The 19,015-nt window shown below is 42.3% G+C and overlaps 1 protein-coding gene across 3 annotated transcripts in view; it reads right to left on the reverse strand.

Moving 5' to 3' along the window:
- aatkb (apoptosis-associated tyrosine kinase b) overlaps positions 1–19,015 on the reverse strand; it is a 50,622-nt gene that overhangs the window by 12,897 nt on the left and 18,710 nt on the right. The window contains exons 2-4 of one of the 3 annotated variants that reach the window (XM_023418987.1): positions 11,652–11,785; positions 5,293–5,434; positions 659–738 (exon numbers count right to left, since the gene is read on the reverse strand). In XM_023418987.1, coding sequence (XP_023274755.1) covers positions 659–738; positions 5,293–5,434; positions 11,652–11,785 — 356 coding nt within the window. Of the gene's footprint in view, positions 1–658; positions 739–1,839; positions 3,142–5,292; positions 5,435–7,538; positions 7,867–11,651; positions 11,786–19,015 lie in introns of those variants that run through there. The other 2 variants (XM_023418988.2, XM_087177295.1) reach the window with 2 other exon arrangements.

The following is a 19,015-nucleotide window of genomic DNA, read 5'->3' on the forward strand; positions in this document are numbered from 1 at the left end:
ACAGACAGAGGGACATTTACACACAAACAAACAGGTTACGCGTGGATGGGAGTGACCATTACACAAAGACGGACAAAAAGGCACAAAACAGTCATGCGGGAGTTGAGCGTAGGACACACAAAAATGCAGACAAACAGATACATATGAGAGACATACCCAGTCAAGGCACACAAGGATGGAAAGGACGGATGTATATTCATGAGCGAAGAGTATGAAAAGGAGGAGAAGCAGACAAAGAAACAGAGAGACGGAGAGAACGAGAGAGAGAGTGACAACAACATGTTATCTGGTTGTAAAAACACGACACCACCACATGGTTCAGCCTGCAGCAGAGGGCTATTACTTTGAAAATTTTACCAGCGTAAAATTTGTTCTCAAGGGCTAAGTCTATCACACCTGGGACAAGCTGACATCAAAGGCATGAGGATCAGCTCGGCATTACACACTCAGACATTGCAGATAACACAGTGTGTCGGGACATTTTAAACCGAGCTCGTTCTAAACACGGCCGGGATCACAGCAAAAAATAACAGCCGTGATGTTAGACTCGCTGATGCCCCGTTTCATCTACCTGGCAGGTAGCTGCAGGGACAGCAGGAGTGACTGTTAAAACCACCAGCAGGTAGTAATGAAGACTGAGGCGTCTGATGTGGCTTACCTTCCCGAACCAGCCATTTCCGATCTCTTTCAGGTAGAGGAGACTGTGGCGGCTGAGATCTGTGGATTTCAGGAATTGGACTGGAGGAGAGGAAGAGAGAGGAAGACGTGTTACAGTGATGGATGACCCCCCACCAGCAGCATCCTGATGGGGTCTTACGGTTGTGCTCTCTGACAAAACCTGTGGTTTTTCATGCTTTAACCCATTTACTACAAATCACATCATCTTACATTAAAGCCAATCTGAAGACCACACTAATGTGTTACACAAATGCGTATGTATTTGTCAAACCACCACAGGCAGCCATTGGTCTGCAGTCATTTCTGTATAGACTCTTGAACTTGCTTGAGTTGATTTATCTCAGTTTATCAAATATTGCGTTAATTTTGATGTAAGCGATGTAATGACACGTTGATTAAATAATTCTGCATTTAAGTTGTATTATCACAATAATGTATGACAAGTATTAATAGTTGTTTGATGTTCAGCCTGATGGAATACACAACTTAAACAAGAGAAGTTAAATTCAATTGTACTTACTGCATAGCGCTCTTATAGTCTTTATAGTCTCAACCACTCAAAGGGCTTTACAATACTCACACATTTACCCATTCACACACACATTCATACATCACATCGATACACACTCAAACACTGACGGAACAGCCATCAGGAGCTATTTAGGGTTCAGTATCTTGCCCAAGGACACTTCGACATGCAGACTGGAAGAGCCAGCGATCGAACCATCAACCTTCTGATTAGTGGACAACACGTCCTACCTCCCCAAATGTTCTTATTGTTCTTCGTGGGCTGGAACGTATACTAACCCTCCTCCTTTCTAAAAACTAATTCAACTTTAACTTAACTTAGTTAGTTATGATCAGTGAACTCACTTTTCATTCCCTCACCACTTTAAGTCATAGTACATGAGTAAGTTCTGAAATCATTCTGAGAATAAGTAAAACTTAACATCAAATGGATGAACATATGTACTGATCTTAAATTGCGTTGATTTCACTCATTTTGAATATGATGTTGGGACATATTGTTGAGACTGAGATTATACACACAGGCACAATTATACCTGAAAACACCTAAAAGAAATACATTATGTCCTCAATTATAATAATAATAATGATATATGTAGATAAAACTCATGACAGTAACTTGACAAAACGCACCACATCCAGGTTCTTAAGTGGCCACTGTAGAATCCATCTAGAATCTTCTGTCCGATCGACTGTCATCAACTTTCTCCAAAGTGAAATATCTGAACACACCAGTGGACGATGTCCATGGTCCACGAGTTAACAGAACAGACTCCAGTCTTCAGTCTAATTCTGTATGGAGCCTTCTCTGGCACCGACCTGTCTGACTGTCCTCCAACTCCCTGATGCATCTCTCTCAGCATCCCCTGAGTCTCTCCTGCCTGCCGAACACGCCCGACTGTACTGCCCTAGCTCAGCCAAATGAAACGGGATTGACAGCAACACCCCCCCCCCATCTCTCACCCCTCACCATCTATCCCTTTCTTTCTTTCTTTCTTTCTTTCTTTCTCTCTTTCTTTCTTTTCTTTCTGCATCTCCCACGATGACAGTTAGATTCTGGGTGTAGAGGCAGACAGACAGATCTTTGTGGTGCTGCGTCCCCCCCTCCCCGCTCCTCCAGACTGCCACACAGTCCAGTCACTGTGTGGAGGCCATATTGGACACCCCCGTCTCCTTCCCCAGACTGGTCATTCCTTACACCCACTCACGCTCTCTCCATCCCAAAGCAGAATACTCACCATTGTCTGGCTGCTTAGGGCAGCATGGTACCAGTTAGGACTAGTTAGTACTCACACACTGGGGCTATTATCCACCGGCTCCTTGACATAGGAATGAACTAAGTTTTGGCGATAACAGCAGCATGCAATGGGTCCCACCTACGCCATCATGTTAACCTCAAATATTCATAACGCTGGTGGAACAATGAGGGGAGGATGATACATGCTAGGAGAAAAAAGACTGTACTATAATATTTGTAATCTCTGCCAATGTATGAATGCTGTAATAACGGGCAAATGTTCACTCACTCAGAGCTTTCTAATTTTTATTTCTTTTTTCTTTTTTTCCCCAAACTGAAAACACCCCGACTACCCCGCTAAGTTCTCAGATCTCTTTACAGCCAATACACTAACTCAATTTCCATTTGACAGCGCTGTCTGGCCTTCTCTAAGCCTGTGTGCTGCTGAGCATCTCTCTGAAGAATGCATCTAGCTTAACCGCTATAGGAGCCAGCCTTTAGCGAGACGCGCAGCAGCTAAATCACTCAGAGCCAAATGGAATTCCCATCATCCTCTTTCACTCCAGTGAATCCTGGTCCACTCTCAGCTGATCGAGGTGCTGAGCTGCCACCGTGTCCTTGGACAATCATTTCAATTCACTTATGACATTTTGCCCGTTGTTGTTTCATAACTAGCGTGGCGAGGATTTAGAGGTCGAAGTTCGCAAGTAATAGATAAGTGTATGTCAGCAGGATGCATCTAATACATGCATCTGTGGGAGTGGGAGGAAATTTCAGAGTGTGTGTGTGTGTGTGTGTGTGTGTGTGTGTGTGTGTGAGAACATAAGAGCTGGACTTGTTTTTGCTCAGTGTGTGTTTTCACATGTCTCCTCTGGGTGGGTGTGAGGTCCATTAGTCTTTGCAGAGCAGCACTGCAGCAGAGAACAGCTGCATTAGGGTGGATCCTGGGGACCGGGGCCCCAGTCTGAGCCAAGCTCTTACATTACTGGTGTCTCATTAGGAACTCCACCTATATCCACATAGTCCTTCAACAGCCCCCAGTGCTCAGCAGCACGACAGAGGAGATGGGAACATTGGCTGAAAGAAAGCAGACTTACTCATAGCTGTAAAGTGCTTCATCTCCACATCTACCTCAGCTCTCAGGAATTATTAGATTCAAGATCTGAGACCTACACTGTGTTAAAAGCAACTTGAGGACCTTTTCATGTTGGCACTCATCATTTTTTTTAATCTTAATAATTACTGTTCCTTCGGTATGTGTTCATTTTCTCTGCCTTGTGGCTGTTTTAGAGTGTCTGCTCTTCTCTATCTTCTGTCCTTTCCTTCACTCTGTTGCTGTATGATTAGCTTTTTAGTTTTAATATTTTATCAGCATGCACAGCGCTTTGAACTGCTTTTGTATGGAGTGGTGCTGTACAAATGAACCTGAGCTGGAAAGGATGCAGGAAAACAAGACGAGAAACTGGCAGCAAAAAAAGATGTAGAAAAATGAGGACACAGTTACGACCAGTAAAGTGAGATGAATACGCAATTTCTCCGAAAAACTTATTTCCCCTGCTGATGTCACTGGGCGAGGCTCTCCTGAAGGTGCAGTCATAAATCCCTGACCTCTAACACTGCTTTAATGGTTTCTATTATTCACAGAAGACCAAGCATATGTTTAAAGGGTCGGCTCAGCCATGTCGCAGACAATGGTGGGAAAATTGTTTCACTTACCCCAAATGGTATTTAGCCACGCAGATAGTTTTAACTTTAATAGCTGAGGTTTGGAGTTGTCTGCCTCTGAAAATGTTCCTACCAGGAACTGCAGCGTTTCTTTGGTTTTCTCTAGTTTTGGTTTTCAATGAACTACAAATGAAATCCCATTAACCTTCCTCGTATTGACGTGTCGTCAGAGACCTCATTTGTCAAAGCCTGCATGGCTACATACCACTGGGAGTATCCAACTCTTATCTTTTGGTCCTTAATACACTGCCTGTTTGAGGAGTGTGGGTAAAACTGTGTGGATGTATAACAAATGTTCACATTTACATCTGAGTTTTGATGTGGACATTCGTTATACATCCACACGTGGGCATGAGACTTAATGTGTGGGCAAGACGCATTAAGTCTCAACACACTCCTGCAAAAAGCTTATCAGGCAGCATCAGCCCATTGACACACAACAAGGACCATTGTCACACAGTAGCAGAAGGAGAGAAAGAAGGCGACAGAGTGAAAGAGGAATATTCTCACTGGGGTTTTGTGCTCTTGCATGCCTGACATACCAACATGCAGCAGTGTAGGCCGGCTGCCTGGACATTATTATGCAACAGGCAGATGTTTGTGGGAGAGAGTGAAAGTTAAAGAGCACAGAGTTCATTCTGCAGGGAAGCTGCAGTGAGGGATTGTGGGATAGGTGGAGGCCCAGCTGGCCGAGGCCAGTGTCAGGGCGGTGCTCACTCCAGGGACAAACTTTTGACTAATGCCAGATACACGGCCCTCATCGCCGTTATATTACTCTCACACCCTTGAAATGCACTTGCATGTGTATGGCTTGGGGACTTTTTCAAAGCACTTGCAAGGTTTGGATCAGTTTGCAGCAAAGGACAAGAGACATGAATCACAAAGCACCGGCAAAACCTTCACAAATGATGTCATGATTGGACCCAGAATTCATCTTATATCTTATCCCTTTTGACAGAAGGGAGAGGTATAAATCTTTTTAAATGCAGTGTGTGGATTTCAGAGGTTTAGTAAGTGAGAGAACCAAGTTTAACCCCTTAAACACTTCTTTAAAACTCTAGATTCTGTGTTTCTGATGGAGCCACTCAAGGATACAGCTGAATAGTAAGTGAACGCTCACCCACCAGATCGAGCAGGTTGCTTGGCGACCGGCAGGGACAACTCGGTGAGCGGCAGGATGTAGACGTCCAGGCTGCCCTGGGAGGCCGGCGAGGCCAAGGTGGACATATCTGCATGATACTCCTCCCCGTCCACATTCTTGAATTCCTGGAAGACATGCAAGCACAAAAAAATGAACAAGTCAAAGGTTGCACAAAAGAACAGGTTGCATTCATTAGACCAGCAGCTGGTTGGGTAACCGGTAAACAGCTTCTTTACTTGTAAGGTCAAAGATGTGAGGACATGATGCAAAAGTGGAAAAAATAACCTCACAAACATGCCCTGATATGCATTTGTAGACCGTATGATGGGTCCAAATCTGCTCTGTGTGATATTTAATATTTGACAGCATCAGTGTATGTACATATATATATATATATATATATATACATACATATACACACACACACACAAGGCAAAAGACAATGTTACACAAAAACACAGGCAAAAATAGATGATATTTTGGCTGGAGCACCGAAGCAGCTCTGACATAAACTGAAGCAAGCTGTCCTGGCCTGGCTCAGTTTTTTTGAGCTTTGTGAGACTGCTGGAACATCCCAGTGTAAACAAAGCCAGTCTGATTTACCCAAAGATTATTTGTACCAAGATTACATGTATCTCAATCTTCTGCTTCACAATTAAGCCTGATGATTTTAGTGTTGAGATACTTTCTGAGCACAAAGTGGAGTTTCTGTGTCTCAATCACTGAATGTTTTGTTGAAAATATTTGGTCATGTATTTTTTTTTCCAATCCAAATTGACCACATTCATGAAATAATAAAGAAAGTGAAAAGAACTTCTGTGCCTTTTTACTGCACTTCTATAAAATGCCGTCTGATCCAGCGTTAAGCCGCACAGGCCCCAAATGGCACCAGACAGAGGTGTGATCAATAAATCTTCACAACTCTGTTTGGATAAAAGAGATTAGTGCTTGATTTCACTCACATCACTGACAATAAAACTCTATTAATACGTATTACACTTAAAACTAACTCTGGACAAAACAGATGAGCATCTGCTTTGGAATTAATTACCAAGAAGTGGCTGCAGATGTGTCCACACCCGTCAGATGAATTTCAACATATGGACAAAGTAACATGCAATCAAAGAGGAAACATTTGTTTCTCAGTTTTCCAGGTTAGCATGTGGGACTGAGGCCTGGGTGGATGAACAGTGAGGAGTCCTGAAAGAATCCTTATGTCTGCTGATCGTACTGATCGCAGGATAAGAGGACGAAGAGGGGAGGGAGTTGGCCGCATCCACAGACCGGATGTCAGAATAAAAGTCTCTTAGTTTGGAGCTGGAGAGCAGCAGGGTCGCAATGCTGGAAAAATGTGACCTGCTGCAGCCCTCTGCAACACCCACACACACACACATGCACGCACGTACGCACGCACACACACACACACACAAACAAGCACCTCAATTTCTCACTTCATCCTGTCCCCCAAGAATGAATGCATGCTCATGCAGGCTGCACACCCTCCCACAGCCTCACATCCAAATCTTCACACGGTCCTGCTCGCCCTTCCCATTCAACATGTGGTTTCACTCTTCACACAGACACACACACTGTCACAAACACATACACACACATACCAATTACTGATAAGAAAAATATATCTCTAACTTTTCATACATCCTGCAGTAAAATAGTATCCAAACAAGGGCTGCAAATAGTGAATCTTTTTTTCAAATAATCTTTCAATCCTTTACTCAAGAAAAAATGTGAACAAATGCAAGAACTGCCCAGTACAATCTGCTAGAATACAAAGTGACATCCTTAAATGACTTGTTTTGTGCAACAGTTCAAAACTCAAAGATTTTAGGATACACAAAGCACAAAAAAGCAGAAAAACATCAACTTTGACAAGTTAAAACCAGAGAATGTTGGCATATTGTGCTAACAAACATTTTTTGTTGATGAATTTTCAGTCAATCTACTGATTATTCAATTATCCAAAACTCATCAGAACAGAGTAAATCAATTAAAAACAAAGAAGAAATGTGTTCATACTTTGCTTCTCTCATAGAAATCCGCTTAAAATACAAATTAATAGGAAATCACATGGTTTCATTCTTAAGTTTTCCATCAAACATCCTAAAATCTGCTAGATCAACATTTGCTTTGTCCTTTTAATCCCTCTTTCCATCTAAAGACTCCTGCTGGTAAAACAATCAGCTCAGCTCCGCAGTGTCCCTGCTGGCTTACCTTTCCTCAGAGTCCATAGGTGAGGATGTCAACTGGTCTCGGCTTTGGTTACAGCATCTCAAAGTCTTTCTGCCTTTCTCTCTCACACACACACACAAATATACAACTCCACACACTCATTGGCCTCCCAGGGCTCCCATTGGTGTGATGGGTGCAGGGCAGCAGCAGGAGGTTGGTGGTGCCAGGGAGAGCGGCTGCAGAAAAAGGCATCATCACTGTGCAGAGAGAGCCTCATTGTTGAGTTTAGAGAGGAGGAAGATGAGGAAGAGGAAGAGGCTTTGTAGCTGACCACTGACTCTCCCTGGGACTGCTGAGGATGGAGGGATGGAGGGAGAGAAAATGAAAAGGTGGGGGGGGCCAGTATCTCCGGCTGTCTCATGAGGGAGAGAGAAACTGAGCCCCCGCAAAAATGTGAGAGAGAAAAATACAAGGGGGAAGGAAGAGGGGTGGTGGTGGGGGGGTGGGGGGTTCACATACTATACTTGTGACATCACTTTCTCTTCCACGCTCTCTTCCTCTTTTTCTCTCTCTCTCCCAAAAGCTGAAGAACATCTGCAGGGCAGTCCCCATCCCCACACCTATTTTTTGTCAACACTATAGTTTTGAGAACCGCCCACTGAGAGCTTCACTTCCTGACCTCTGAACCTGACCTTCAACCTCAATTTGACCCAAGTCTCATCCCTTTAATTTAATCCTTATAAATAAAAGCCCCTTAAGCCTTTCACTTTAAATTTGTGGGTGAGTGACAAAAATAATGTTGGCCCAAATGTTGCTTTAGTGCTTCAGGCCGCTATTGTATCCATGATTAAGGGTTTTAATAACATGATTCAAGGTTTAAGTCCATTATCCCTGAATCCTACAAATTAAAAGACTTTTGAGGCACTGACATTAGAGGGGTGAGTGTCTAGATTATGGGGATGGCTGGGGCAATTTACATTCTTCAAAGAATGATTGTGCTTTATATGGTAAATTCTGCTCTAATTCTGCTCAATTGTGGTTGAAGATCTGGATCCTAAATTTTAATTTGGCTCTTTTGGCAGTTTCATGTTTTTGGCAAAGATGTAATTATTTACGTATTTGTGTATTTTTCCTTACAGGAATAGTTTGTCATTTTGGGAAATATATTTATTTGCTGTTTTGTTGAGATTGATGGTGCTTTCAGGTATGCTAAATATGAAGCTAAAGCTAGTAGCCAGTTAGCTTAGCTGGTTAGCATGATTAGTCTGACACTGTCCAAACTGTCGAAAGTGTTGGAGCTCGCCACTTAAATTAGCTATTTTTAAGCTTTGCTATTGCTACATAGCCTACGTTAGCATTAGCAGTTGTGTACTTACGAGTCTAGCCGAGAACTTCAGCCTTATTTGTTTTTGCCTGTGAGCAGCGGCTACTTCTTGAGGACACACTCGACGGCTAGGTGGTTAGAATGCTAACTTTCATTAAATAAATAAGGAGTTCGGTGAAGCTGCAGTCTGGAGCTTTACCGGAGGAGGCCACCTCTCGTCTCATGCCCTCTTGTCTCATGCTCTCGTCTCATGCCTGGACGTGTACAACATAAGAGATAGATAAAGAAGCAAGACAAATGGGTCGTTTTCCATCACTGGAAACAGCTCTCTGCGAGTAAAGTAATTGAGTGCTAACGTTGGCTATGTAGCCAGAACAAAACTTACAGATAGCTCTTTGAATACGTTAAATCACGTGTCCATACAGAAGCTTACGTGTAAAAATGACAAGCTGAATTAACATGTGTTGTCCAGATATAGGAAACATAAATCTTCTCAACTCCTGTCTAGAAAACTCTGCAGATTTCCCCAAATTTTGAACTTTTGAACTGAGACACGCTTTTGCACTTATTTCTACATTTTTACATGATATTAGCAATGAGTCATTTTTAGGAACATATCAGAAAAGTTTCTCACTAAAAACCATAGAGATTTAAGTTTCAGTCCAAAGCCTAAACTAACCCCTCACAGCAGTGAGAACCACTGGAGGAAGTTCCTCATCTTTCTGTGATTGTTTGTAAAACAGACATCTTTTCTCTCTTGTCTCCTCTTGAAGTTTTTTTTTTTTTTTTTTTTACATTTTCCCCCCTGAAATTCCCTCTTCCTGCTCTGGGAGAGGCTGTGTCTAATTCCAGATGGGGCCCAGAGGCCGGATGCACTGTGGGCTCATGGGTTTGCCCTTCCTCACGCCCTAGCGCCCTCTCTCTTCCCCCTCCTCCCACCCTGGCCCCTTACTTAGACACACCCTGACAGGTCCGTCCTGGGTGGTCCACTCCGCCACAGACACAAACCAGACACGGGGCACATCACACACACAGAATGTATATGATAAATGTCAATTTCTTGGATGCAGCTTAACAACAAGACACTCAAGATGCACATTCATAAACACATACAGTTTTCAAGAGGGAACAGGATGTTATGTAATATGGCTCCTGTGATCAGTGCAGCTCTGTGTTTCTGAAGACACATTAAGAACGGAGAGGAAATGAAAAGAAAAGGACAGAAGGCTGAGGGTGCAATGAGAGTGAACAGGGAAGATGGAGATGTGCCCAGAGGCAAATTAATGCCATTATTAAAACAATCTTACACGTCCCTGACTCTGATAGAACAGTCCTCCGACAGGCTTAATCACATGGTTCTCTCCACAGTGTTGTACCGGCAAAATGTTTCTGCAGCTTCATCTGAAGCGACTTGAATTATGTTAATTGCTTACATAATGTTGCGATACAGATTCATAAGTTGAGGAATAAATTATGTTTTTCTCACAGTTTTGAGTTTCCAGTGCCATGCAGGAATATGAATCACAGCACAGACATCTTGTGGAGGAAGAACAGCAAAGGATAATTTTTAGTTTTGATTAATGTATCAATTGTTTTTATAATCCCTCAATAATTCACTTGTTCTTATAAGTTTCCAGAGCCCAAGGTCTCTTCTAATTGTTTTATCTTGTCAAACAACAGTCCAAAACCAAATGATAATCAATTAACAATTATTTAAAACAAAAAAACATCTGAGAAGCTGGAAACTGAATATTTGGTCCATACTGAAATGAAGAACTATTGGATAGCCAAATAAATTTTGTGCATAGATTCACAGTCCCCAGAGGAAGAAGTGTAATAAAGATGCTGTTCCAATATATTCTAGTGCCATTATCGGGTTGAATTTTCTTTTTCAAATCTTCATTGGAGTGTGAAATACTGCATGTTGTATTATGTGTTGTGTTTGTGATGAGATTTTGACCACTAGCTGCTGAGGAGCAGTGTTTTGATGAGCAGGTCGCCATTTTGTTTGTCTCATTGGCAAAATGGACAAAAACATGCATGATTCCCATTCCAGTGGAGGGTCGTAAAGTAAATGTAAAGTGATGACATCACTCAGTCTAAGGGTTATTCGACAGCTGCTTATGTACCAGGAGAAATCGGACAGCAAAAGTCAGAGAAGAAGAACTGCATACATGAAATGCATTAATCACCTTTAGAGACTTGGGAGACTTTACATTAAATGTAAATATAACAATATTTGTTAACAAGAAAACTCCACAAGGTGCAGGAAAGCACAGCACAGCACATACAGTCACATTTTTCTATTTATATGCACTATCCCACCATTCCTTTAACACACACACACCACACACACACACACACACACACACACACTCACTCTTTCTTGTTCCCTGTCCTATTTTCTTCGGCGCCATGACCCATTTCAGCGTGCTGCTCAGAAATGGGGTCCTGGTGATGGCCCTGAAAAGCTGCAGGCCTCCCACCGCTCCATAAACACAGCCTCCACCACCTTTGTCTGCTATTCTGTTTACTTCCCATAAACATTCTCTAAATATAAATGGATGAAGACCTTCCGTCATGAATATAATGGACGTCTGATGAGAGGAGCGGGGAATGTTCTGTGTCCGGGCCATTTGCAGCAACGCTCACGGGCACAGAGAGTTAGAGTTCACATCTTTATGCAAGACTTGATATGATTTAATGAGTCTGTGTGTGTGTGTGAGGGTGCAGAGGTGTGCCAGTTTGTCCTCATGCCTCATATTATTTTCATATTTCATGTGGAAGTTGATGAGACATGATGTTCAGAACATCAACACGCTGACCCTCACCTTAAAGCCGATTTTGCCCTTCTTGCAGCAGAGGCAGGCCAGCATGAGGAAGACGAAGGTGAAGAGGCCCGAGAAGGAGATGGCCACCACAGCCAGGGACGACGACCAGGACAGCTCACTCAGCGGAGCGCCATCTGCAGGACAGAGCATAAGAATCTGGTATGAGACTCTCTATTGTTTTTGTGAAGAACAAACATGTGATCTAATGCATATTCAAGTGTGTAGGACATAAAAGAGCAATTAGAGTACAACAATAAAGGGAAGTGTTCCGTTGCATCATTTCTAATGCAATATAGAGTGGCTTATGAACTTACTCTCCTCAGGAGGGCTTATATTTCCACTTAGAGACATTTACATGTTTGATTTATGGCTTGGTGTCATGTTTTTGCTCAGAATGAAATGCTCTGGAACATTATAACCCTGTACGCTTCATCCAGTACACAATGAACCATGTTACACCTGTGCACTGAAGACCAGGCTAAAAATGCATGTGTGTCACCTGGCAACAAGGACAGCTCTTTTGCACTAATTTGCTTTTTTTTTTTTTTTTTATCAAATGTTAATATACTGTAAAAGAGAAACATGCAACCTCAGCTGGATGTCTTTAAGCAAGATCTATCTGCAAAACAAGAAATTTGGTGCTTTAATTAAAAGTGAGATGCAAGTATAATGATGATGCAATATTAATTCAGTTTATTCACAACGTTTACACTCTCTAGTTTCTCCTCTGAGGCCCAACGGAGTGGATGAGATATTTTTTTCAGGCTCTCTCTCTCTCTCTCTCTCTCTCTCTCTCTCTCTCTCTCTCTCTCTCTCTCTCTCTCTCTGCCCCTCTGAGCCTCATTCTGTATCACTGAAGCCAATTTTCAGAGCTTGATGGTTTGAATTATCCTCAATGCGTGCCGCCCGCGTGTGTGCTGTCCAATATCGTAAATAATATCTTGTTCCCAATTTTGGGGGCATTTTTGAGCAGCGGATGATTTATTTTTCTCACTCTGTGATGGCTTCCGAAATGCAACGGTTACCAGGGAAACAGATTGGACGGACAGCCGTGCAGGATTGCCTTCAGCTGTAAATCTCTCACACCGACTCCTGCCAACAGCAGTGCCACCCAGCTCTCACACACACACACACACGCACAAACGCACACACACACACACACACACACACACACACACACATAAATAATAAACAGAGCACAGAGAGTCATTTCTGCTGCCAGTTTGTGCTGATCCTCTGAAAGCTGCTGCAACTGGCTCTCAGTGAGTATCAGGCTCTTAGTATAATTTGACAGAGAGAGTGAACGCTGTTGTTTAGGAGGCCGGCAGACTGTAGGAAGAGGAGGAAATTATTTTTTAAAAAAAAAACAAAAAAAAAACATGCAATTTTAAGAGTTAAATGCAGGATTAGCTGGTCAGCTCAGGGGGTTTTGGAATGCAGAGTCCTAATCTGAATTTGACTGAATTTTTCACTAAAAATATGCTAAATTAAACCAGCAGTCCTGTTACACTGTCCATAGAAAATGCAATATGATGCCACATGGATCAGAGTGGGAGGAAGAGGTGGAAAAAGCCAGCTTGCTAAATCAGTCAATAACCATTTAGTGCTTCGAAATGCTAGACAAGAAATTCAGATTTAATTACTCTTTATTTGTCAAGGGGGTAATTACAGAGAGCAGAGACATTATTCTAGTTCTGTTGTGGTTTATTTAAAGCCCCCTCACTTACAAATCCCATCTCCCCCAGCAGCACAAATAGGAGACCGTGACTGGGGAGGCAGCCCAGCATTAATATTTGAGAAACACGCTACAGTCCACATGCAGGCCAACAGAAAACACTGCATTTAAGTACATGTACTTGTACATTGTTATTAAACTGCTACATCCCTAAAAACACCACTGTTAAGTTTGCTCTCAAACAAACCTCTTACCCCAATACTAAGTGATCACAAAATTGTAATTTTGGATTTATATAATAATTATGGTGATAATGATTATTTGAAGAGAATAATTGAGCTTGTTCTTGCATTTTTAAAGATTAACAGTAAATCTTCAGTAGGAACCAATTTGAAAATATTGAGAGACAGACGTTTAAAAACATTAAAACATTTTGAAACCTAATGATTAAGTTTGTCCAACAGAAACAAGCAAGGTAAGGCTAATCTATTTGTATAGCAACTTTTAAAAACAAGGTAATTCAAAATGTGCTTTAAAATAGATCTGAGGTAAGGCAGCTCTGTTCCACTTGAATCCTCTAAGTGAGTCAAAGCAGGTGGAGGAAGCAAGACGGGAGAAATCTTGATGAGAAAGACAGAATTCTTATCTAATCTCATGCTTGAGCTCTTTTCCAGTAGAGTACCCACAGAGGTTGTGTAGGCAGGTATAGAAAAAGCTTAGTGTAGCTTAGAACAGCAGTTAGTAAATTGGCTGGCGGAGGAGGGGAAAGAAGGAAAGATTATTGAAATATATTGGTGCAGTCATGTGATGCTGCCCTACAGGGCTGACCAAGATTTGGCCAGTCAGCAACTGTAGCCTACAACTAAAATGCCATTTAGGTAATACTGCCTTTGTAACTAGGAGGGATGAGTTGGACTCCCACAGAAACACACAAAAATACCTTGTTGTTGTGTTTCCTTCCCTAGCTGTGTGAAATCAATAGCATTGACTGCTAATCTCAATGAAATAGAGAGGATTTACCCTCTTGTTAGCCATAATGAGACTGGATCCAAAGAGACAAATGTGTTCTGCTAAAGGTCGTTTATCTCCCAAGGACAATTCCCCCCTGAGAGCTTCATTAAGGACATGCAACAACACAGAATGTGTAAGGCTCAGAAAAACAGATGGACTGACATTTTCTGAGCTGCTGCTTTATTTCTCTCTTTTTACTACTTGATGCTAGCAGCACGAGTACCATATAGCTCTCAGCTACTCAGAGGTGGTAGCCGATTTTAGCCTCCCGAGGCAGAGAACTGAAGCACATCCTGATGACTAAATGATGAAAAGGGAGCGAGCGTCAGAAGACGAGAGGAGAGAAGAAAGGATCTGAGGAAGGAGAAGAGGTTGAAGAGCTATGTACTCTGCAGCGTCTGCCCCAGGAGAATCTCCTCAGCACACAACACAGAAACTGGGCGAGCTGAAGAGCAGCAACTTGAAGTCTACCCGAGAGCAGACAGAGCCAGAGACTGCAGTGGGTTATGAAAAAGACTGAGTCTATCTGACGGTCTCACGTGTTTGTTCTGCCTCTACACTGATGGAGCTGGCTGAAAAGTCACTAAGGGTGTTTTTGCCCCTTGATGATTAATTCTCATGTAGTATGACACTCGTCCACAGCCTATTAGAACACCAGTTGGTCTGTAGGTTGAATTAGACTGAAGTGGAGACTAGTAGAAAATAGTTTAACAAACACACTTTTAAGCTTTCTTGCCAAGTTAAATGAGAAGACCGATACCACTGTCACAACTATGAGCTAAATATGGAGCTAGAACAAGCAGGCACGTAGCTTAGTTTAGCTTCTGCTGGTTGCCCAGCAACCTTGAAATGACAACACGAGTACAGGAGGTCCACTGGACCAAGAAATAGCTGCAGCATGCAACTCCCCATAAAATCGTTTTTGTTTGTATCTATCTGAATTAAACAATAAGATAATTGTGATGGTGAAATTTAGAGATGCTGGAAGGCCGAATTTTTACATTTTGGACAGAGCAAGGTTAGTTGTTTCCCCCTGCTTTTCGGCAAAGCTAAGCAATTTGCCAGCATATACAGACATTACAACATGCTCAATTTTTTAATCTAATTCTTGACAAGTAAGTGAAAAGTGTATTTCCCAAATTGTTGAACGAAGAGACCTGATCCAGGTACCTAAAGAAAGCCTCCAAGAAACTCGCAGGACCACAACAAACATGAATTTATACAAAGAGAGCCAAACTGAAAAGGACCCGAGGACAGACAAATAGTAGTGGATCCGAGCAAACCCACAAGAGAGAGAGAACACTGGCAACATGATGCTCCACCATATGAAGGAGCTATTTTTAAGTTTTGCTATTGCTACATAGCCAATGTTAGCATTAATAGCCTAGCTGTTTACTTACCAGTCTTGCAAAAAGCTTCATCCATTGTTGCATTTAAGTAAGTACATCCTCCAAGCAGCTACTTCTTCAGGGCAGATTGGATGCTACAGTGACTCAGTATCGGAAAGTGTTGAGGTCTGATTGGGTTGGGGCTAGCTGGTTAGCACGCTAACTTCTTTTCTTCTGCTGAAGCGAAAGTGTCAACATTGGCGTGTTTTTCCATCACTGGAGTCGGCTCTTGGCGAGTAAAGGAGGAAAGTTTGATGCTAAACTTGTAACGTTTCTTCTAAACTATGAAACAGATGTTAATGCTAACGTAGCAATAACAAAACGTACAAATAGCTCCTTTAATGACCAGCCACAGTTAAAAGGAGTAGCAGCACATATCCTAAAAGCCTATGTTAGGTAAAAGATTCTAACTCCAGAATATCTTTGTTAGAGATGCTGCTTCTTTGGACCTGGGATGTGCCATGTCTATTGATAATTCTGCCAAGTCTGCCTCACTAATTTGCATATTGAGATGTGATCATACTATGGGCAAGATCAAGATAAGTCACAGGAGTAAATGCAGAGACCCATAGATTACATGTCATTATCCAGATATCATATCCAGATACAGATCACATGTTAATACCAGGTCTAAATGGGCCTTATTGACACACAGACCTCAGTTGTACAGCAAAGGAGTAGCTTAGTATGGTTGTGCCAGCTCAGCAAGTTCTGTCACTGACAGGTTGTTAGTCTGAGCTAAGTCTGTATTTTCTTTCCTGTATGGCCGGACAAACAATAAATAACTAAGCTGTGTGGACTGAGCTCCAGCAGTACAGTACAGGTATGAGTCACTGTATTGGCCTGTCAGATAGACTCAAGTGGGTCTGGCATGTTAGACATTTAGATCAGAGCTGACAGACTTAAAAGAGTCCAAACTCTTCAGCCTGTCAACAAACTATCCCGGCTATCCGTCTGGATGTGGCGCTCCACTGTGGCATTAACTGCAGCTACTAAGTGCTTAAAACAATTGCTCCACCAACAAATAAAGCTTTATTTCTTTACTGGCTTGTATAATTGCTCCACAGGGACCAAATTTAACCATGGGTGATCAGTGTGTCACGACTGTTAAGCCTGCTCCATTCAGATAAGCTGACTGGCCATTATAGAGCAAATGATGCCCAGTTTTATGCAGCAGCAGCTGTGGTCTAGAAGTGTCACACTCCCCAGGATAAATACAGCACTGCTCCGGCTCTCCTCTTGTACCCATTGTTCATATCTACATGAGGTGGGTCAGCAGGAAGTGTATCCAGGGGACTGCTGACACTTCACCCATCATCAGCCCTGGTTTCTGTCCTTGCTACAGCAAAATTATCTAAAGCTCAGCGAAGAGAAAGGTGATACCACCTGACGTGCTCGAAACTGGCCGGAGGGATGGTTTTATATCGTGATCCCAATTAAGGATGAAAGACGCAGAGAGAGGACAGTTCAGAAATTTAGATACACATTTCCAAATATCTGAAAATCACCATTCCTCTGTTTCATTATCAGTCTTTTCCCCCATACTTCATACCAGATAAAAGATAAAATATCTGATAATCCCCACTGGTCACAAAACCTGAGAAGCAAAAAAGTGGATGGTGGGACTCCTGATGGACAAGACAGCGCTTTGATTAACATGTTCTTATCTTAAATTAAATCTGAGAATTGAGATATAAAGTGATCTGACCTGAAACATTTTGTAAATGTGACTGTCCTACACAGACATCAAACTGGGGAAGACTTGGCACACTCTACATTGTTACTGTATAATGTACACAGAATATTTCAGCCTGTGGACTGGCAGCATTTTGTCTTTTGGAATCGCCCCATGTACGACTGCCCAAACTGCAAATCTTTATGAATCATGCTAAATCCCTGTGAAGATATGCATGTGATCACTGCCAACTGTATTCACTGTACTGTATATGACTGTAAATTTTGGGATTCTCCCTTGCACGCTGCGTCAGGAGCAGAAGTAAAGGTTTCAGCTCTCAGGCTAATGCTGGCAGTCAGGTGTCAGAGTGTGAACAATCAGGTGAGTGATGTCTGCAACCCACAGACCTGACAGACAGCAAAATAACAGCCTGCCTTAAGTGCAGATGGATGCTTTACAAGCCTGTGTGTTGATGTCGATACATCCTCTTGTTTTTTGTCCCTGTGACAATTTGTTTCTAGGTTATTCGGCCATTTTTGCATCTTCAGGGGGGTTTATGGGTCATGATTAAAACCCCAAAACCAAGTCTTTACCCAAATAACTATAGAAATATCAGACAAAGATAAAGATTTTTTTATTTTTTTTATTATTATTACACCAAGCTGAAATCAAGCCACTATAACATAAGCAACTTTTAAGGCTTCCTTTTTGGGTTTTACCGCACAAAATTATTTGTTCCATGCACATTATACCTAATTTAAGGTTCCTCTACCCTTACAAATACAAAGTAATATGATAAAACTGCACAGCAGAGGGTTGGGATTAGGGTAGGAAGTAAAGGAACAGATACAATCAATGAAGCTTCTTACAGTAAAAAATGCGTGAACCAAAACCAGTGACAGAGACAAAGCTTCTCCACTCGCAGCCACCAGTGCAACTGAATCAAAACTGCTGGCAATGGTAAAATAAATCATCGCTCCCCCTCTGTCTTGCAACACTACTGCTGACACCACACATGTATCAGACGCTGAGAGAGAGATGGGGGCAGGATGACAACAAGAAGACTCATCACTTAAAAATAAGACAACAGAGGAGACGCAGAGGATGATGGTGGCAGCAGGAAAACAGACGTGCGGACAGAGGGTTGGAGACGGTTAAAAGCCCATATGGGCCAAAAACATGTGAACTGCATGAAGCTGATGATCTGGTCATGAACAATGTGCGTTAGGGGCCAATCTGCCGAAACCTAAGCACACAGACATATAGATAGACAGACAGATAGACAACAACTGTGATTCATGTGTGGTTAGTCAGCAGCACTCTGAATGTAAACACAACCAAATGCTGGCGAACAGCTGCCGGGGTTTCTGACTCAAGAACAAGCTGCAAGAAGATAGAAAAAAAACAAATCAGCTGGTTTCCATGGCAACTGCTTCCCCCTAATCCTGTTCAGACTAATGCACATGCCCTCCTAATGCTCACAGACGCTGTGGCAAGACAAAGAACAACTTGCCCCTGACACCAGAAAGGAAATTAACCTTCTACACACTTTCCTGAATAAAACCACCGGTCTCGCTGCTTGGAACAAGATGAGAGAAAAACACTTGTACTGCGT

The sequence above is a fragment of the Seriola lalandi genome, unplaced genomic scaffold (assembly GCF_002814215.2).
Source record: "Seriola lalandi dorsalis isolate HSWRI2012SDOR001 ecotype SW California unplaced genomic scaffold, Sedor1 jcf7180002054585, whole genome shotgun sequence".
Classification (NCBI taxonomy): domain Eukaryota; kingdom Metazoa; phylum Chordata; class Actinopteri; order Carangiformes; family Carangidae; genus Seriola; species Seriola lalandi.